The sequence below is a fragment of the Macaca nemestrina genome, chromosome 10 (genome assembly GCF_043159975.1).
Source record: "Macaca nemestrina isolate mMacNem1 chromosome 10, mMacNem.hap1, whole genome shotgun sequence".
NCBI lineage: Eukaryota > Metazoa > Chordata > Mammalia > Primates > Cercopithecidae > Macaca > Macaca nemestrina.
In genome coordinates, this window is record NC_092134.1 from 7,657,093 (window position 1) to 7,678,780 (window position 21,688).

At 47.2% G+C, this 21,688-nt stretch overlaps 1 protein-coding gene across 7 annotated transcripts in view; it reads right to left on the reverse strand.

The window, feature by feature from the left end:
* LOC105493580 (transmembrane protein 132B) overlaps positions 1-21,688 on the reverse strand; it is a 504,000-nt gene that overhangs the window by 315,353 nt on the left and 166,959 nt on the right. The window contains exon 1 of one of the 7 annotated variants that reach the window (XM_071070807.1): positions 10,577-10,698. The exons of 5 other annotated variants lie outside the window; for them this stretch is intronic. In XM_071070807.1, the coding sequence (XP_070926908.1) occupies positions 10,577-10,667 (91 nt within the window). In that variant the 5' untranslated portion in view covers positions 10,668-10,698. Of the gene's footprint in view, positions 1-9,848; positions 9,948-10,576; positions 10,699-21,688 lie in introns of those variants that run through there. One more of the 7 variants, XM_071070808.1, reaches the window with a different exon arrangement.

The following is a 21,688-nucleotide window of genomic DNA, read 5'->3' on the forward strand; positions in this document are numbered from 1 at the left end:
AGCTGTTCAGCCAACATGAGAGCTCTATTTCCATGCCGTGCCAGATGCAGGGGGAGCGTTATTAAAGGGATTACATAGATTGCTTAGTGACAGTAATTTTGACCTCCTATAGGCACCATCAGCTGTTAAACAGTGGGAAATTTTGATGACCTTGTTCTAATTTCCATTTATATTTATTCTAAATTGGACACCTTGGAGATTGTTTAAATAAGAGAGGAAAATTCACTGAGTAATCTTGACAGTTCTGCCACTGTCTGATTGGGAAGCAGCTGAGGCTTACAAGAGGCACAGAGACACCTGGGCTGGAGCCCCAGGTCTGCCATCAGTTCAGTTTATGTACCAAGGCAAGTCACTTCATCCTCCTGAGATTCAATTTCCCCCTGTGTCAAACGGGGAGTCACCTGCTGCCAGGTGCATCAGGGACACATGAGGTAACCCAGTGGTGTGACTTGTTACTGTGCAACTGCATATATAGGAATGTCACAGGTGGTGCCTCTGTGGACTTCTCACTAATTCAGACTTGCTTTTCTTTCACCTGTTCATCACTGAAATCGAAAATGATTCCTTCATTTCCCAGAATGAAATGAAAGAATGCAAACCATGCAAATCGAAACAAAATTGGAATTGAAGGTCAGTCATAGCTGGGATAGGCTGGCTTCAGGTCTAGCTGGATTCAGCAGTGAAGCAATGTCACCGCTGTGCATCTTCACAGATGTCCTTTGAGGGAATGGATAAAGAAGCCTTGGTACCTTGTTGGGTGGAACACTACTCGGCAGTAAAGAGGAGCAAATGATGGACACACAGCATCATGGAGAAGTCCCAAATACATTATGCTGAGCGAAAGAAGGCTACCTCAGAAAGCCACATGCTGTCCAAGTGCACTTACATAACACCAAATCAAACCAGAGGGATGAAGAACACACCGGTGACTGCCAGACAGAAGGGACTGGGAAGAGTTTGACTATAAAAATTTTAATCAAGGGAACTGGAAGAGGGGTTGATGGAGCTCTTCTGTGTCCTGACTGTGCTGATGCTTACACAACTCTAGGCATTTGCCAAAAACTTACAGCACTCTATACCAAAAAGAGTGAAATGCACTGAAAATAATTTTTTTCCTTTGAGGGGGAGTCTTGCTCTGTCGCCCAGGCTGGAGTGCAGTGGCGCGATCTCGGCTCACTGCAACCTCCCCCTCCCAGATTCAAGCGATTCTCCTTCCTCAGCCTCCCAAGTAGCTGGGATTGCAGGCATCTGCCACCACACCTGGCTAACGTTTGTATTTTTAGTAGAGACGGTGTTTCACCATGTTGGCCAGGCTGGTCTTGAACTCCTGATCTCAAGTGATCCACTCACCTCAGCCTCCCAAAGTGCTGGGATTACAGGCGTGAGCCACCGCGCCTGGCCAAAAATAAATTTTAAAGTAATTTTTTAAGATGTATTTTCAGCCATCATCCTGCTCTGTCTTCTACGAAGCTGCCTTTATTCTCCATGTCACAGTGAGATCAGCATTTTCAAGCTTCACATTCTCCTTCTAAAATCCAATGAGAACTAGTGGAAGTCTATTTTTCAAAATTACAGGGGCAAACCCTCAGTACCTCTCATTGCACTGATGAGGCATGTGGTGGGGCATCTGCCCGTCCCTAAACAAATCACTGTGGCCAGGGGGATGCCTGTTCTCATTGGTTCAGCCAGGGGCATGTGCCCCTCCCCAGGAGCCCGGAAGGAGAATCAGCTTCAGCTGAAATAGGAGAGGTGGGGGTGGTTCCCCAAAGAATCATCATGGGGTCATTTCAACAAAAAGAACAAGGGAATTCTAGGTAGGAAACAATACAAAAATCTCTATTTTTCAAATAAAACAATTTACACCAAGTCAGTACTGATTTCTTCCTGCCAGCACTACTCTCAACACTGTAGGTGTTGAAAAAGAAAAGTCAGGACTATGCCTGAGGTCAGAAACCAGACATTGGAGCAATTACCCTGCAGAAACGTGTTACCTTTGCAATTTGACATACTGTGTTCAAAACACAAGTTGGAGATTCTGAACCCAGGGCCTAAAATAAACCAACATTCTCTGAAGGGCTAATCTGTTTATTTAAGGATCCCAAGTCTGCAGAAGTGATCTCAGCCGGCAGGGACAAAACAGAAGTAGACTCAGGGCCGGCTTCATGTCACGCAAACTGTGCATTCCAGGGCCGCACGCTCAGAAGGAACCATGCTCTGCTTAATGCTGTGCTGCCATGCTCTTCACCTCTGAAATTCTTAAGAGTTGCATCTTTGAACTTGTGCTTTGTAAGTGAAGTCTAATGAGACGGTCACGCATGGCACAAAAGCAGAGGAGAAATGTGCAATATGCTCGTCTGCTATTTGCTCCTTGCCGCACTATTTACATATAGCATTCACAGTGCCCCATAAGCATCATGGTCCCAGTGGATCCATTATGTGTGGAGCTCAGCAAGACTCAAAGCGAGTATAGGTAAGTGTGTTGCATCCATGACAACTAAACAGGGGCACTGACAGCTCCGGGAAACCAGGCTGCCTATTCAAACCAGAACTTGCTTCAAAGGCAGAAAAAAGGCAAAGACGTTCTACAAAACACAACAAACCAAGGAACCCTGTCAGGTCCTTGGTTACTCCTGTTACTTCCTGTATTCGTCAGCCACTTAAACGCTGAAAAGGATGACACAGAAGGAACAGCAAAGATCAGACAATCCCTAGCTCCTCTCTTTTCAGTCCTTCCTCACCTACCAGGAGGCGAAGGGAGAGGTCTGGTAGAAGGAGTATCAAGAGGTGAGATGAGAAAGTGCTGAGGTAGTTCTGTGCAGCGTTTCCACTGTCCTGGTAGCAATGATATACCCACGACGCACGAGCTATGAAATATGGATTGTGTAACTGACGACTCTGTATATGTGTTAATTGCTCTTATATTTGCATTTAAAACTGGTATAGCATAATAAAAAGATAAATGATAAAATCCATAGTAATGATTTAAGATTTTAATTTTTCTTTTTCAGAATGGACTTAAATAGCAAGTAAAAACACCATGATAAGTTGAAAGAGGGGCCGCAGAAGGAAGGAAAAGGGCTTTATATTTTCATACTTTTATGGCATTTTTTCTCTCATTTTGGAACAAGGGGCTGAATTTTCATTTTTCCCTGAGCACTGCAAATTGTGTAGCCAGCCCTGAGGACATGTGAGTTAACCCAGCAGAAATATAACCATGCCACAATCTCCAACTTTCTCCCAACACTTAGGCCAGAGGTTAAAAAAGCAGGCTCCAGGGACAGTATCTGGGGTCATGGACATATTTTTATTTACCTACTCAGTGATTTTCTAAAAACTGAATTAGTCGCACAAAAATCCAGATTTCTGACTTCTCTTTAAAAATACAATAAGCTTTGACTCGGCTGCGCATGCATTCCTACCCAGCAGTAATCAGCTGGATCAGCAGGGTCACTGCTGCTCTCTTTAGCTGGCACCTGCATCTTAAAGCTCACCATCGTCCCCACCATTCCCTGTCGCCCCACTCCAGCTCTCACACTCCCATACATCCCCTGCCTGCCCTCCCGTCCACTTTCTGAAAATGAGCCCAACACTGAGGAGGGCAGAGCTGGGAGAGGGAGACACAATTCCAGGTGCAACAGCTTCAGACTTAGACATTTATTCTTCATGAATGTAATTAATCCTATTTGCCTTATGTAGTGGGTTGAGTAATATCCCCCAAAAAAGATATTTCCAGGTTCTAACCCATGGTCACCTGTAAATGTCACCTTACTTGGAAACAGAGCCTTTGCCAAGGCAATTAAGTTAAGGATTTCAAGATGAGATCATCGGATGACATAAGCCCAACGACACCCACCCTAAAACCAGTGACAGGCGTCCTTATAAGAGAAAGGACAGGGAGACTTGAGACACACAGAGACATAGGAGAAGGCCACATGAAGACAGGAGAAGAGATTGGGGGAATGTGTCTACAAGCCAAGGAACGCCAAAGATCACTGGCAACACCAAAAGCTGAAAGAGCAGCCTGGGACAGCGCCTCCCACAGTCTTCAGAGGAAACAACAGGGCAACACCTTGATTCGCCTCCAGAATGTGTGAGAATCAGTGTCTGTTGTTTTAAGCCACCAAGTTTGTGGTAACTTATTACAACAGCCACAGGAAACGAATGCACGTTATAAACAATAAAACATCATTTTTCCTGGCTAGTTTGGGCAATCCGAAATCGCTCGCAGAATATCTTTTGTTCTCTTTGGTTTTTTTTTGTTTTTTGTTTTTTGTTTTTTAAGGCAGTTCATTATTTTCCCACACACAAAGTAACTAGAGAAAGGAAAAATTAATATTGTCCAGTCTTAGTGGCTGTTCCAAAGAGAACTTGCTTTAGTGAATCTGTAAGACAAGTTTTTAAGGGTTAAGTGTTTAAACAGCATGACTTCAGACGCCTTCAACATCCCTTTTACAATCCTGTTGAATCTCCAAGTGCTTGGAAACCCCTTTTCACCTACCAAAGCATTCTACAGTCTTTAAAAAAAAAAAAAAGCCTACTCTCTGAATTAATTTCTCAGATCACATAAGGGTCCCTGTGACGCAGGAAGTGAAGAGCTATGAAGAAATGCAGTGGGTAGAGGGCACAGCCTGCTTCTGAAGAGTTGTGCTTAATTGAGAAAAGAAGACAAAAGTCTGTGGGAAAAAAAAATCGATGAACAATAAAAGAAAGTAAAATATGTATTGTTCACTTGCCTGATATAACAGTTGCCAGATCTCAGAGGAAGAAGAGAGGAATAATTGGCTGGCAATTATCACAAGCTTATCAGTAGCATCCAATGCATAAAAATAATAATAACAATAATAGCCATTGCTTGGAATTTGTCACATACCTACTGAGTGCCAGTCACTGTTCTAATTGCATTAACATGTATAAACATGCTAAGTAACATGTCCTGATACATGTATTAACATGTTTTAAATGTATTAACATGTATTAGCTCTTTAGACTTTTATTCTTTACACAATCCTATGAGCTAGAGTATTCTTTTCATAATATAACCATCTGATATGGTTATATGATTAATATTATTATATAATTACTATCTAAATAGATTTGGGCAGGGCTCAGTGGCGCACATCTATAATCCCAGCACTTTGGGATGGCTTGAGGTCAGGAGTTAAAAAGAAGCCTGGGCAACAAGTGAGACCTCATCTCTACAAAGAAAATGTTAAAAAAAAATAACCAGGCATGACAGCAAGTGTCTGTAGCTCTAGCTACTTGGGAGGCTAAGGCGGGAGGATCGTTTGAGCCCGGGAGATCGAGGCTGCAGTGAGCCGAGATCACACCACTACACTCCAGCCTGGGCGACAGAGCAAGACCGCATTTCTAAATGTATCAAACAAGTTACAATATTATAGCCATTTTATAGATTCAAAAATGAAGGCACAGAGATGTTGAGAAACTTGCCTAGGGTCACACAGCCAGTAAGGGGTGCAGCCAAGAGCGGGCCCCAGAGTGTGGGCTTTACCCCCTGTTCTGCCGGGTCCTGGCATCTGTGTGGTTCCTGCTCCTCTTCCTCTGCTTGGGGACAGACTCAGCTCCTTCCTGGTGAGCCACATGTGAGCTGGTTCCAGATTTCACCCGGAGCAAAGAAGGGCTCAGGTGCTGCTTTTAACCGATAGCGCGACCTCGAAACCCGTGGACTAAAAGCCACGGAGAACTCGGGAAAGAAACAGCACCTCCCCTTCACACAGACCCCAGGGCTACGCCGTGGACCCCACCCTGGGTTAAAACCCTGAACAGCAGCCTTGGGAATCTTGGTGCGGAGGAAAAACACAAAGCCTCAGTCCCCTTTTCCTGGAATGCAACTCAGAGCTTATCCTGTGTCGCTCAGAGTCAGCGGAGGACGGAGCGGACTCCTGGGACAGCACCGCAGACGGAGCTGACCCAGGAGCCCCGGCTGAGCCCACCCGGGCCAGCCTCTCCCGGGCGCTGTTCCCGCCCCGCTCCCAGTCCCGCTCCTTCCTCCGCGGACCTCGGGCCTCGCAGGCAACACCGCCACCCAGTGGCCGCCGCCGCCAGCGCTGCACGAGGAGCCGGTGGTGCATCCATCCCCTCTTTCAGAGATGAAACCCCGATTTGGGGTGGTTTAGGGCAATCTGGGGACTTTCACCAAGGCCCACTGCTGCTTTCCAACAGAAACCCCTTAAAGCGCGACTACTCTCTAGGACCAGATTCTTTGCAAATCACAGAAACCCAAACCAGAATAGGCTAAGGGGAGAAAGGGAGTCACTGTTCCCAAACCACCAACCTAGACAGAGGAGACAACAGGCGGCAGGCAGCCAGCACCGTGTGGGTTCTCTGTGCTCCGGAAGAACATGAAATTCCATTTGGAAGCGGGGACGCACCCACACCACACGCATCCCATGACCCGGAGAAACACCTGGGTTTTCCATCAGTCCAGTATGACACAGATCATCGGACCACAGGGACAGCCGCCGAACAATGACCACAGGCTGCCAGCAGGGCCACTGCATTGAAACCCTCTCTCCCCTTCCCTTTGTCCACTTCCCTCACCCTGAGAAATCACAAAGTGGAGAACTGATTTTTGCCTGTATCTGTCGCATTCCTTCCAGTGAAGATCAGGTAGTTTTATGAAAGGGCTTTTCTTCCCTTTGTGTTCAGAGGTATTCACTCCACAGGGAAAATCTCTAGTCCCTGGCTTGAAAGCTGTTCCTGTTGTTCCCTTTCATTGACCACCTGAGTGTCCAGGGGCTGGGGCTGGGGGAACGCTTTAAAAGGCCAATCTCAAGAGAGATGAATACAGCCTGTGTCGGTGACAATGAGTGGCTTGAGGACAAAGCCACGTCAGCTCTGAGACATCTGTTAGGGAATCGTCCCAGGGAAGTAACCAGCCCATTGTCCCATCTCATTCCAGCCAAAAGCCACTCAGACCTTAATATCCTCCTCAAGTCAGTCCCTCATAGGACCCCAGACCCAAGGGTGGAGGGAGCTGGGGTTCTAGAGAAGGAGGCTTGGGCTAGAAGGTCAGCCTGCCTCTTGCCTGGCTGGGTTGCCTGGTGAGTGACTCAGCCCCACTTAGCAAGACAGGAATACCATCTGCTTCCTGGGGTTCTGTTGCATTCAATGGGATGGATCAGGCACACTCATTTGTCTAACTCGCATTGGACAGCTATAACAAATCCATCATAGGCTGGGAGGTTTCAACAACAGACATTCATTTCCCACAGTTCTAGAGGCTGGAACACCAAGATCAAGGTGCCAGCAGATTTGATGTCCGGTGCATGCCTTCTTCCTTATGGACACGCGTTCTTGCCGTATCCTCGCATGAGGGAGGAAGCACTGGTGCTTCTTCCTCTATTTATAAAAGCACTCATGGGGACCACCCTCGCAACCTCACCTAAATCTAATTACCCCTCGAGGGCTCCACCTCCTGATACCATCACACTGGAGATTAGGGGTTCAGCAAATACGTTTGGGGGTGGGGTAGAATGTGAACATTCAGTCCATAACAGTGTTCACTCAGTACCCATTAAGAGCCAGTCCTGTGCCCAGCACTGAAGTTGCAGGGAGAATACAGCAAAGCAACACTGTCCTCCCAGATTTTAGACTAGTTTAGAGTAGAAGAATGAACAAGCTATTCCAGTAAAGAAAAGCAAGAGTCATGAGGGCAAATGTACTGAGGAGAGGCCCCAGTGCAGACTTGATGAAGCCAGAAGAGACAGGACCTGTAGTTCATTGAATGGTGCCCCCAAAACACATCCACCTGGAACCTTACTTGGAAATAGGGTCTTTGATAACATAAGCAGGTCATATTGGATAAGGGCAGACTTTAAATCCAATGACTGGTGTCCTTAGAAGCAGATGACAGAATAGAGACAGGGAAGGTCATGTGAAAATGGAGTGATGAGGCCACAGCCAAGGAATGCCTGGAGCCACCAGAAGCTGGAAGAGGCAGGAAGGATCCTCCCTCCCCTAGAGCCTTCAGAGCAAGTATGGCTCTGCCAACACCTTGATTTTGGACATCTTCCCTTCAAAGGAGAATAAATGTATGATCGATGCCCCAGGAGACAAACACAGTAGCCAAAGGACACCTGGAATAGCCAGGCCCCAGGGGGGGGAAGAAGGCTCCCAGCAGAGGAAACAGCATGCGCAGGAGAACGCAGAACCGTGCTGTAGCTGCGAGGGTCTGGTGGCTGGGCAGGGGTGAGGGCACCATGCTGGACTGGAAAGGAAGGAAAGGGCACGTCCTTCAGGGCTGGCGGAGGTCACTGCATTGTGTTTGGACTTTATCCTGGGGTAACGGGAAGCCACCAGAGTGACTGAGGTCCCAGGTTCACAGCACCATTTGATATAACACGGTTAAGACATCACTCTGCTATTATGGAGAATGGACTAAAAGCAGGAAAGGCCAAGACAGGAAAATGAACGTGATGGCCCATCCCTGAGGGGAGGGTGACTTTGTTTTACAAACGGGCCAAAGACAGTCCTTGTAGACTGGCCCGTTTACTTCTTCAGAGTGGGTTAGGGCCATCCATTCTCCAAGACCCCCGGGGCCAAAATCCAAATTTTACACAACCCATTGTTTTAAATGTAGCCCAAATAAGCCGATTTTTAGCTATGTAGAGCCCACCTGCTTTATATATCCTGAGAAACTGCACCCAGCATCGACCAACCACAGATTTTTTCAAAAACCGTGGACAATAGAAGACTCTAGACAGCTGCTGCCCCTTGGAGCCCCCTGGCCCAGAGGCAACCCATGGTCCTGCTGTGTGACCTGGACACTTAAGCCCCCTCTCTAGCTCTCCTTTTCCCCAGGAGTTCCTTCTTCCCTTCCTGGTTGGCTGGTGGCCCAGGTGATGACCACAGTCTCTGGAAGGTCTCCTGCTGTAGGAGATGTCCCCCGCAAGGAACCTGTCAACGTGCTGCCCAAGTAAAGCTCACTGTTCCTGATTGGGCCTGAAATCCTCAAACTCACCACAGCCTCTACTGCAGAAAGGGCCACCAGGATGGAAAGGAAATGAAGAGACAGTGGTAGGACTTGGACATCGATTAGCTATGGTGGGAGGGGAGAGGGTGCCGAGAGGCAAGAAAAGACGAAGAGGCCTTTTGAGCTTAGTCTTGGGCACAAGGGTGGACCCATCACTGGGACAAGGGAGGTCAGTATTTGGGAGAAGGTGATGAGCTCTGCTTGGGACGTATTTAGTTTTTGATATTTGTGGGCCCCCATGTAGAAATGAGTTAGATGCTGATGCTGGAGCTCAGGAGAGACCTGTGAGCTAGAGGGAGATTTGGGTGTCAGCTGAAGACAAGTGGTGACAGAAGCCATTGGGAAAAGTGGCCCAAAGAGAAACGTGCAGAGTTGGAAAGAGAGTTGGGAAAGAGAGCCTTGGTGGAGAGAGGCTTTGGTGGAGAGAGGTTTTGGTGGAAGGGTCTGGCAGGGGGCAAGCCTGCAGAGAAGGCTCAGGGGGCACCCAGGGAGAAAGAGGGAAGGGAGAGCAGGTGCTTGTGTTGGAGAAGGCAGGGAAACCCTGGGAACACGAGAAGGAGGGAGACATCACTCTCATCAGTGCCGCTGAGCCGCAAAAAAGCCAAGCCTGGAGAAGTGGCCCCTGCATGTGGCAACAGCCTTGGCGGCCACAGCTTCCATGGCAACAGGGTGGCAAGAAGCACGATGAGTGAGCAGGACAAGAGGAAGGGGTACACAGAGAACAGGCAACTCTTTCAAGAAGTTTGCTTCAAAGGGAGAATCTGAATAGGACATAGCGAACCCTCCCCTTGGGTCCGGTCCCATCCCTCTCCTGGTTGTACCAGGTCATTCCCTTCCAACCTCCCCCGGTGCAGACCACAGTGGTGTCCACTCTGGACGCTGAACCAAACATTTCCTGTAGAGTCTGGAGCTGAGGTGAGGGCACCAAATCTTCAGCTTTGTTCAACGCCCTCCCGGTTCCTAATTCCCACCTCCCCCATCAAATAGCATTAAGCCGATGTTTATCATACAGGTTGCCAGGACAACAGAATGTCAGAGCTCATATGCTCCATTTTGAGCTCATATCGTCTTCATTGGAAACAGGTCAGCAAGGAGGGCAAGTGGCTTTTTCAACCAAGTCTGGAATACTGACAGGTCTTGTCTCGCATGAGACCAGTCACTTCAGAAGAGAGTAATTCTCCTCCCCAAAAGCAATCATCGGATCACACAATGACTCCTCTAAAGCTCAAAGGCACGGGGACAGGCCAAGTGCTGAGCTCCTCAGAGTTCTTTTCTTCTTATCAGGCATTTGTTGGTCGCCTCCCCAATGTCTACACTCTTCTCTCCCTTTGTGGAGAACCTTGATTTGGTCATAACTGGGCATGTGACCTAGGGCAGGTCACTAGGGGAGAGAGAGAGACACTGGGTTTGGGCAGAGGCTCCCTGGAGCGTCCCCCTCTCCCCGTGAACAGCGTGGTAGGAGGTTGGAGGCCTGAAACCCCCAAATGTCACTGTGCTGTGTGGGGAGCTCAGAGCTGCAGGGCCCTGGAGCGGGCTCAACACCATGAAAAGCAAACCAGGAAGTCAAAGAAACTCGGTCCTCACACAGTCCGAGCTCCTGGGTCAAACTGCTCCATCTGATACGATTGTAGAGCCACAACTCATTCCATGAGGCCCAGGAGAGAATCCACAGCATCCCATGTGGTCCTATGACCTGCACAGAAAGAAGAGGAACTCCCACTAGAAGCTAGTAAGCCAGAGAGCTCCACCTGAAAGGCTGGAGACGACAACAACAACAACAAAACAGAAAGTTCTTAAAAGACACACACATACACACACACGCACACAGACTCACACGCACACGCGCGCACACACACACACACACACACACACACGGGGGCAGGGAAAGAATGCAAGAGGTGAACACCTTCTTAATGTAAAAATGAGCCAACTTCAGATCAGAAAAATGGAGGCCTCATGTTTCCAGAATTCTCTGCAAAAATGTCAAATCTCTGATCAATAACTTTCAAATGCCACAATCCGTGCGTTCAAATAATAATTCTTTGAAGACTTAGTAAATAAATATATTGACAAACAGATTAATTGCTAATCACTTCTCCGATATTGTCATTACTTCCAAACAATTAGATCCAAAACAAGGCAGTTTGCACCGGAAAGCATCCCATTTCCCCTGGGCGCTGCTTTGAAAGTCCTCGCTCCTGCCTGGTTTGAGGCTGCTGCTCCCACGGCCACGCATTCTAGGGGCATCAAAGGCTCATGTTTTGATGAGAATTCAAAAGGCTTCTTGTCAGCTGGGATGCTGTGCTTTTTTCTGGGTTTTGTGTGTTTGCGTCTTTACCTTACCCACATGTTCTGGGCCTGTGAAAAATGTAAGCAACTGGCAGATGTGTCCTGAGAAACCGCTGGCATGACTTACTCAATTTGCAAAAATTGTAAATACAATGGAACTGGTGCCTCAGGCTACGACATCTACCCCTTGTTATCAGCTATCTCAGTGGAAACGATGCCAGAAGAGCTCTCTGTTTTGAGTTGCAGGCAGGTAACCGCTGTCTACACCAATGGGCCCAGGGCAGGAACTGGCCCAACGGAGTTTAGTTTGAGCCCCGTTGAAGCTGGATTGTTTTCCCCCAAAACTAAGAGATTGCCACGTCCACATCTCACCTTTCAAGCCGAAAGGATCCAAAGACCAGACTTTTGGAGTCTAAGGTAGCTAAGGGAACACGATCTCAATTGTCACTCTAGGGCAGTGGTCCCCAACCTTTTTGGCACCAGAGACCAGTTTCCTGAAAGGCAAGTTTTCCATGGAGGGTGGAGGGCAGGGATGGTTTCAGGATGAAACTGTTCCACGTCATAAGGGGAACACAACCTAGATCCCTCACATGCACAGTTCACAATAGGGTTTGGGCTCCTATGAGTCTCTAACGCTGCCGCTGATCTGACCGGAGGCAGAGTTCAGGCAGTAACGCTTGCTAGCCTGCTGCTGTGTGGCCCGGTTCCTAACAGGCCACAGACCAGTACCAGTCCGTGGCCGAGAGGTTGGGGAACCCTGCCCTAGGGAGTAAAATTGATAATTTGGCAAAATCTATCCAAAATTAATCTGCACACACCTTTTGATTAATTCTTCTTCTCAGAACTTATCCTATGAATATACCTGCACACGCGTGACGTGAGACACCTGCAAGGTTCTTCGTGGAAGCAATAATTCTACTAGCACCTTTCCGGTGCAGACCACCTTATTTTGGATCTAACCGTTTGGAAGTAATGACAACATTGGAGAGGTGATGGGCAATTAATTTGTTTGTCAATATATTTATTTACTAGGACTTCAAAGAATTATTTGAACGCACCGATTGTGGCATTTTAAAGTTATTGATCAGAGATTTGACATTTTTGCAGAGAATTCTGGAAACATGAGGCCTCCATTTCTCTGATTTGAAGTTAGCTCATTTTTATGTTAAGAAAGTGTTCACCTCTTGCATTCTTTCTCTGCCCCCATTGTGTGTGTGTGTGCGCGCGCATGTGTATATGTGTGTGTGCATGTTTGTGTGTGCGCGCACACATGCATATGTGTGCGTTTGTGTATGTGTGTGTGCGTGCGTGTGTATGTGTATGTGTATGTGTCTGTATGTGTGTGTGTGTGTGTGTGTGTGCGTGCGTGCGTGTTTGTGTGTGTGTGCGTGCGTGTGCGTGCGTGTGCGCGTGCGTGTGTGTGTGTGTGTGTGTGTGTGTGTGTGTGTGTGTGTTTCTAAGGAAATTTCACAGTTGTGGGGGTTGTTTCCAACTTTCCGGTTGGAGCTCCCTGGCTTACCGGCTTCTTTCTATAATGCTTACATGATTTTTCTGGGTGCCAGGCCCTGTGAATGCCTTTATATACATGAGCTCCTTTCATCCTTATAACTCTATGAGGTAGGTAGGCACTATCATTTGCTTCATTAAGAAACAAGGAGCCCGGTACGGTGGCTCACGCCTGTAATCCTAACACTTTGGAAGGCGGAGGCGGGCAGACCACCTGAGGTCAGGAGTTGGAGAGCAGCCTGGCCAACGTGGCAAAACCCTGTCTCTACTGAAAATACAGAAATTAGCCAGGCATGGTGGTGTGCACCTGTAATCCCAGCTACTCGGGAGGCTGAGCCAGGAGAATTGCTTGAACCCCGGAGGCAGAGGTTGTGGTGAGCTGAGATCGTGCCACTGCACTCCAGCTTGGGCAACAGAACGGGACCCTGTCTCAAAAAAAAAACAAACAAACAAACAAAGAAAGTTGCTGAGAGGCAGAGAGAGGGTAGAGAATCTGGCCAGTCTTTTTGTTTTTTATTTGTTTTGGTTTTGGTTTTTTGAGGCAGAGTCTCACTTTGTTGCCCAAGCTGGAGTGCAATGATGCAATCTCAGCTCGCTGCAACCTCCGCCTCCCAGGTTCAAGCAATTCTCCTACCTCAGCCTCCCAAGTAGCTGACACTGCAGGCACCTGCCACCACGCCTGGCTAATTTTTTGTATTTTCAGTAGAGACAGGGTTTCACCATTTTGGCCAGGCTGGTCTTGAACTCCTGACCTCAGGTGATTTGTCTGTCTTGGCCTCCCAAAGTGCTGGGATTACAGTGTGAGGCAGTGCAACCTGGCCAGTCATTTTTGTAGTGGCAAAAGACTAGAACCAAGCCAGTGTCCATCAATCGAGGAGTGACAATACAACCTATGGGCCAGCCACACGATAGAATGTGGAAGGACAGCACTTGAAAAAAACACAGCTCTTTATGTCAGAGAAGTTTCTCCAGACAAACTGTGTGTCAAGTGGAAAAAAACAAGGTACCAAACAGTACTCATGGTTTGCTACTGTCTATGAAGGCAAAGCAAATTATACATAGGGAAATATATACAGCATATATATATATATATATATATATGCATAGAAAAGTACATTTCTATGCTTTTCTATGCATGAAATATCTCTGAACACACTGGAGGGAAATGCTAATCATTTTGACTACCTGTGCAAAAGAAAACTGGATTGCTGAGGGTAAGATGGAATTTTTTAAATTATAATCACTTTTATACTTTTTGAAATTTGAACCATATGAATGCGTTATGTCTTTGAATATTTTAACAGTTTTTGTTCAGGTATACTTGGCATCCAATAAAATGTACCCATTTAAAGCGTATGGTTTGATGAGTTTAGCTACAAAGTTGTGCAACCATTGCCACAATTTAGTTTTAGAATACTTCCTATACCCCAAAAGCTCCCTGTGTTCACTGACAGGTAATCCCTCTTCCCACTCACAGCCCTGGCAACTATTAATCCACTTTTGTCTCTGCAGGCTTGAATGATCTAGATATCCATATACATGTGTAGATTTATGTATTAGTCTGTTCTCATGCTACTAATTACCCAAGACTGGGCAATTTATAAAGAAAAAGAGGTTCAATGGACTCACAGTTCCACATGGCAGGGGAGGCCTCACAATCATGGTGGAAGGTGAAGGAGGAACAAAGGCACACCTTACATGGGGGCAGGCAAGAGAATGTGTGCAGGGGAACTGCCCTTTATAAAACCATCAGATCTCGTGAGACTTATTCACTATCACAAGAACTGCACAGGAAAAACCTGCCCCCATGATTCAATTACCTCCCACCACGTCCCTCCTATGACACATGGGGGGATTATGAGAGCTACAATTCAAGATGAGATTTGGGTGGGGACACAGTCAAACCATATCAACAACAATATGGAGACCTTTGTGCCCAGCTTCTTTTATTTGGCATAATAATTGATAAGTCACCAATGTTATTATATTTATCAGTAGTTCGTGCCTTTTTATTCCATTGTGTGGGTGTCCTAAAGGGTGTTCATGCATTCACTAGTTGATGGACACTTAGGTTGTTTCCAGTTTGGGGCAATGACGAATAAACATTTATAAACAGGTCTTTTTTTTTAGGTAGAAATCTAGCAGTGGAATGAATGGGTCATATGGTGGTATATCTTAACTTTTAAGCAAACTGATGAACCAGGGGAGCTTGGTGGCTCACACCTATAATCCGAACACTTTAGAAGGCCAAGGTGGGTGGATCACCTGAGGTCAGGAGTTTGAGATGAGCCTGGCCGACATAGTGAAATGCTACCTCTACTAAAAATACAAAAAATTATCTGGGCATGGTGGTGCACACCTGGAATCCCAGCTACTTGGGAAGCTGAGGCAGAGGAATCGCTTGAACCTGGGAGGTGGAAGTTGCAGTGAGCCGAGATCACGCCACTGTACTACAGCCTGAGCAACAAGAACAAAACTCCGTCAAAAAAAAAAAAATGACTCATTTTCAAAAGTGACTACACCATTTTACATTCCCATCAGTACATAGAGGATTACAGTTTCTCCACATCCTTGCCAAAACTTGGTATCGCCAGGTTTTTCATTTTAGTCATTCCATTGGTTGTGCAGTGGTATCTCATTATGGTATTAATTTGCCTTTTCCTAATGACTAACAGTATTGGGGATATTTTCTGTCTTCAAAACATAAAATGTAAAAGTTTGGCTCGGTAACAAATCGAAATTGAGAGATGTCACATAACAGTTAGGACCTCTGGTTTCTCTCCCCCAAAATCAGAAAAATCTACCACTTCTTTGGTCTACATTGCATGTATCCAGATCCAGCACCTCTTTTCCAGAACTCTCCATTCCTAATTTTTCTGATTTAGACAGGCAAGACCAATGCATATGCTGAATATCAGTAGCACCTTCAGTGGGGCCTGGGGCAGCATCTTTAAATCCACACACCAGTGGTTCCAAGTCAAAGATAAGAGCCTTCCTCTTACGTGGAACAAATGAAGTTATAAACGAGCTCAGGTGAGGTTCTACCACCCGATGGGTCTGCTGAAAATTTACCAAAAACATTTTGGTTTTCAGAGGTTTTGGAATCTGGAATCACAAATAGAAAGATAATGGGTGCACAACATCTGCTCCTTCTAGACAGTGTGTTGCTTTCCATATTCCCCGCAGTCCCAATGTCTAAGACCAGCCTGACCTGAGAGCATTTTCCCTTGTCCCTATGGTGCATGGTGTTTTGAGAGCAGGCTCATAGTTCATTTAAATGCATTTGTTTCCATTTAAATCAGCCAAAGACTGAGGTCAACTCAGCTCCCGCCTTGTGGCGCCGTTCCTGTACTTAAACACAGGCATGGAAACAGGCCTGAGCTCTTTAAAAAGCAAACAAACCTGTCCTTCTCCTAGCCAAGCTCACCCCGGCAATCCCACCGGGACCCCCTAACGTCCACTCCAGTGCAACAGGCCGGTTCCACATGCTAATAAAAGCTGACTGTTTCAAAGCCTGCTGGCAAATCTTATTAAAGTAATCCCCCTCCCTGAACCCAGATTATTACAGCCACCTTTATGGTAGAATAAAAATTAATTTTCTCAGCTATAATAAGAGCGATAAGAATGAATCACTTGGGACCAAATAAAGATTACAATTAGCTCCAACAGAATAAGTCTAAATTTAACGTAGGCCAGCAATTTATTTGCTCCTATTTTCTCTCTGGTGCCTGCATGAATGAGGCTGCTGGATCAGACCTCCTCGCCAGCTGGGCCATTGTTGATACAGTTACATGAGGGGCTCCAGCAGGACGGTGAGGCTCCAAGCCAGCCCCCAAAAGGCCAAAGCTCAGTGCAGGACCCAGAGACATCACAAGAGAGTCCAGGCAAGGGAGGCCAGTCCTTGTAGAAAAGGTGAATTGTGGTGCCCTAGACCAGTGGCTTCTTTTGTCTTTTTTTTTTTTAAGGCAGGGTCTTGCTCTACTGCCCAGGCTGGAGTTCAGTGGCACAGTCAGGGATCACTGCAGCCCTCGACCTCCCAGGTGCAAGTGATCCTCCCACCTCAGTCTCCCAAGTAGCTGGAACTATGGGCACAAGCCATCACGCCCAGCTAATTTTGTTTATATTTTGTAGAGACAGGGTCTCACTATGTTGCCCAGGCTGGTCTTGAACTCCTGGACTCAAGCAATCCTCCCACCTCTGCCTCCCAGAGGGCTGGGATTACAGGTGTGAGCCACCGCACCTGGCCAGTGGCTCCCTTCTGATCACTGGACCTATGTGATAATTGAGCCCCTCGGTATCCATCCCCCTCCTGGTAACTGCACCCCAGTTTTTCTTTGGGAATTACCTTCTCCTCCCTCTCTCCCATGTTTCAGGCAGTGGCAATTCCACCCTCATTTACAAGAATGAGTACCTGATCCAAGCCCAGCCAATCAGAGACCCAATGTAGGTCAGCGGGAATAAGGCGTAGGATTTCTGCTTGAAACATGTGATGAGAATTCTTTATTGCCACTGGGCTTTACTATGGAGATATCTTATCCCCCATGTGAATGTGTAAAATTAACCCAATCCTCAGAGGAAGTGCAAGACAAAGAAAGATACTGGATCCTGGTAACACTATTTGAACCCCTGGATCAAGCCATACCTGAAGCTGTAGCTCTCTGCTTTTCAACTACATGAGTCAATAGCATTCCCATTTTCCCTGTTTAATGTTTTCTATCTCTTGAAACCAAAAATGCTCTTACTAATAGAATCTCTTCTCAGGATTTCTAGACAAACCGTCCCATCATCAAACTGTGTCCTGTATGATAATAAAGGGGGTGTCTAGCTTTTTAGAGGGTTGAGAAAACAGGATTCCACCTGCCAGGACATGATATCCCAGATCTAGTTCTCAGGCAAATGAGAAAGAGGGTGATACACAGAGCATGAAGACTCATACTTCAGTCTTCATGAGCAATGCTGAGATAATGTCCCATCAAGACCGTGGGTGCTCCCTCAGGGTTATCTGGACAAGAAGCTCTCAGCTTCCCATAGTACCTGGGGCTCTCATCTGTAAAGGGAAGAGTGGCCCCAGCCTCAGCTTCCCATTCCCTGAGATCTCCAGGTGTGGGCTGCCGGCTTCCTTAGACAATGTCCATGAATCCAAACTGTCTGGTGTCAAAAGCTTGAGAATTACTCCACCAACAAGGCTGCTTCCTCTCAATCAAAACTCAGGTGAGCCAGGAGTGTATGCATTCCTGTTACACTAATTGTTATGCAAGAGAAATTCTTGCACCCAGCGCATAACAAGTGACCAAGTGGACAGACCCCACTTTCATGACAAAAAGGAACATAAATGTTCCTGAAAAGGCTCTGCTTTGGGGACATCTCAGGCCAAACAGCTGCAGTATAGCAAGCACCTCTGTCCACTCTCTCTTGGTTTGGACACAGCCCCTGCCCTCTGGGGTCCAGCCTCTCTATCCTCAGAGAGAAAGGCTTACCCCAGATCAGAGGGTGGACAGGCTGCCCCCGACCCCATTCTGAGTCAACAAGAAGGAAGGCAGCCCAGCCCAGCCCTGAGGGGAACCAGAGAGTCAGTGCCCATCTCAGCGGGGTGGGGAGGGTAGTCTGAGGTCACCATCAGCTGTGGATCTGTGATGGGTCAGGGTTAGTCTGTAGCCACATGAAGGGCAGCAGGGTGTGTGGCCAGAGCAGAAGAGAGGCTTCCAGTCAGTGTGGCTCAAAACCAACCAGTCCTCCTGGGGTTTGAACATAAGATGGCAGCCTCGTTAACGTGGAGGCGTTGGGACCCATACTGGAGAGCCGAGTTCTCATTATTTCTCCCCTCATCCTCTGCCTGTCCCTCTAACTGTGTGGATGGAACGATTGTTCACTATCATCATTAACAGCATCTACTATGTGTTGTTCATAGTACACTGCCACCGGCTCTGAGCTAAACACGCTACATGTGCCACCATCTCTGCAAATCCTCCCACCAGCCCCGGGAGCCGTAGTCAAAGGGACAAAATTCTCCCCATTTTACAGCTGAGGAAATTGACATTCAGAGGGGACACAACTCTTATCCAAGGTTCACCAGGACAAAACCAGGACCTAAGCCACCTCCAACTGATGCTCTTACCACTGGGCCACCTGCCCTGAAACCCAGGATTATATCATGGCCTCTGGGGACAACCGGGGGACCGCAGTGGGTCAACACCAGCAAGAGAGGTTAAGGACATCCAGTCCACTAACTTCCAGACTCATTTTTTTTTTAGCTATACAAACTGTTATTCAAATAACATTTTAATTGATTATGTAATATTTTTTACAAGAGGATTTTTATAATACAATGAATATACCTGGACCAACCATCCAAGTTAAGAAACAGGTCACTGCACATGGAATCAACCCAAATGCACATCAATGGCAGACTGGATAAAGAAAATGTGGTACACATACACCATGGAATACTATGCAGCCATGAAAAGGAATGAAATGTCCTTTGCAGGGATATGGATGGAGCAGGAAGCCATCATCCTCAGCAAACTAACACAGGATCAGAAAACCAAACACTGCATGTTCTCACTTATAAGTGGGAGCTGAATGGTGAGAACACACGGATGTGGTGGGTGGGGGATAACACACACTGGGGCCTGTCACGGGTGGGGGTGGGAAGGGAGAGCATCAGGTAAAATAGCTAATGCATTCTGGGCTTAATACCTAGGTGATGGGCTGATGGGCACAGCAAACCACCATGGCACACATTTACCTATGTAACAAACCTGCACACCCTGCACATGCACCCCAGAACTAAAGATAAAAGTTGAAGAAAAATAAATTCATTAAAAGTTCTATTTGAAAAAAAAAAAGAAAGAAAGAAAGAAACAGGTCACTGCCAACGCAGCTGAAGTCCTCTGTGGTCCCCCCCAACCACAGTTCCCTCCTGACCCCAGAGGTAAACCCTTTCCTCAACTTGGGATTCACCATGCTGTGAGTTTTTTTACTTGTATTGTAGTATATAATGCCTACATAAGGTAAGATACGTTGTATCATTTCTAGATTTTATATACTTAGTATTGTACTCTATGATTCTACAACTTGCATTTTCCACCCAACATTATGTCTACGAAAGTTACATTTATTGACACACATTGCCGTAACCCACTCACTTTGCTACTATTTGGTATCCCATTGTATGGAAATACCATATGGATCCATTCTCCTGCTGGAAGTTCAGGTTGGTTCCAAGTTTCTGTGATTATATACAATGTTTTAAGAAACAATTCTCACACATGTCTTCGTGTTTATATTTGCATTTCCACTTACCTAGCAGTGGAGTTTCTGAGTTGTTTAAGGGGAAAAAAACACCCTTACAGAGAAAGCTGATGAAGAGAACCACTGAGAGCTCCCCAGATGCAGCAAGGAGGGCAGGTCGGGGCCCCTCAAAGTCACACTGGCCACCCCTTCTGGCAGCCCCAGAATGTGAAGGCTCCAGGTGGAAGCCCCGCCCCGGAGGTCACTTGCCAACAGGTGGGAGACTCCACTAGGCTGATGATGGAGGAGGATTGAGATGATGAGGGGATCTGTCCCCACATTGGGAAGGCAGCACTATCCTTTGATGATGACCCCCTCACTCAGGCCAGGACTCCTCACCAAAACCCAAAGTCCTGCTCCGAGCCCTGGAAAAGGCAAGGACAAAAGACTGAAGGGGAGCACCCCCACTTCTCAGTTCTGCCCACTGGGAGAGCGCAGTGGATCCATGCTCCCGTTGCGTGGTGATCTTGCACAGCAGAGACTGATGGGCAGTGGAGACTCAGCCTTTTACATAGATGCACCTGCAGCAATGTGAAGCTGCAGGTGAACTTAAACAACCGTGCCTAATAGTCACACAGTGTGCACTCCGGGCAAGGTGCTTCCAATCACTTTCGGTGTACCAACCCATTCTAATCCTCTCAACAACCCAGGTTCTACGATCAGCTCCATCTAAGAAGGAAACTGAGGCACAGAGAGGGGAAGTCACTTGCCCAAGGTCAACAGATGGGAGTCTCCGTCTGGCTGATGATGGAGAAGGATAGGGATGACAAGGGGATCTGTCCCCAAGTTGGGAAGGCAGCACTATTCTTTGATGGGGAGCCCCCATTATGCTTCCAGCCCTCTCACCACCCTGCCAGGAACAAGAGGTAGGTGGGTTGTGGTGGGTAGGTAAAGAGAGAAGGCCTGGCCAAAGGCTCTGGCTGAGAAAGAGGAGATGTACTTATTTGTGGGGGACCTTAGGGAAGTCACATCAGGCCTCCTGCCCTGCTTCCAATCCTCCCACGGCTCCCATCTGACTCAGAATAAAAGCCCAAATCCTCACGGTGGCCTGTAGTACGGTCTGTGGGATGGTCCTTCTCGCTGCTCTGTCCCCCTCGCTTACGTCACTGCAGCCCCCCACTTCGTGTCTAGTGGACATCTGGCACCATTCCGCCACAGGACCTTTGCGCTTCCTGCCCCCCATCTCCGGGAATGAGCTGCCCCAGGTCTTCACACAGTCAGTCCCTCCCGGTACTCAGACCTCAGCTGACACATCAACTCCTCAGTGCTGCCTTCTTTGACCACCTTCTAGAAAACAGTTTCATGGAAGCCAGGTTAAAGGTACACAGGACCTCTCTGTACTCTTTCTGCAGCTTTTCTCTACATTTAAAATTGGTTCAAAATAAAGCATTTTAAAAAGGAAAGAAAAGAACTCTTTAGCTTCGTGTATTGAGGAAAAGCAAGGTTAGGATGCCTGACATAGAGCAAAAGAAAGAGTGGAAAGAGACGCTGCTCAGAATCAGGGCAGGGGCAGGCCATGCAGCCGCTGCCCCTAATCCCCACCAGAAGGAGCTTGGATTTTATTCTCAAAGGGGCCTCAAGCAGGGCAGCAATGAAGCACATCAGCGATTG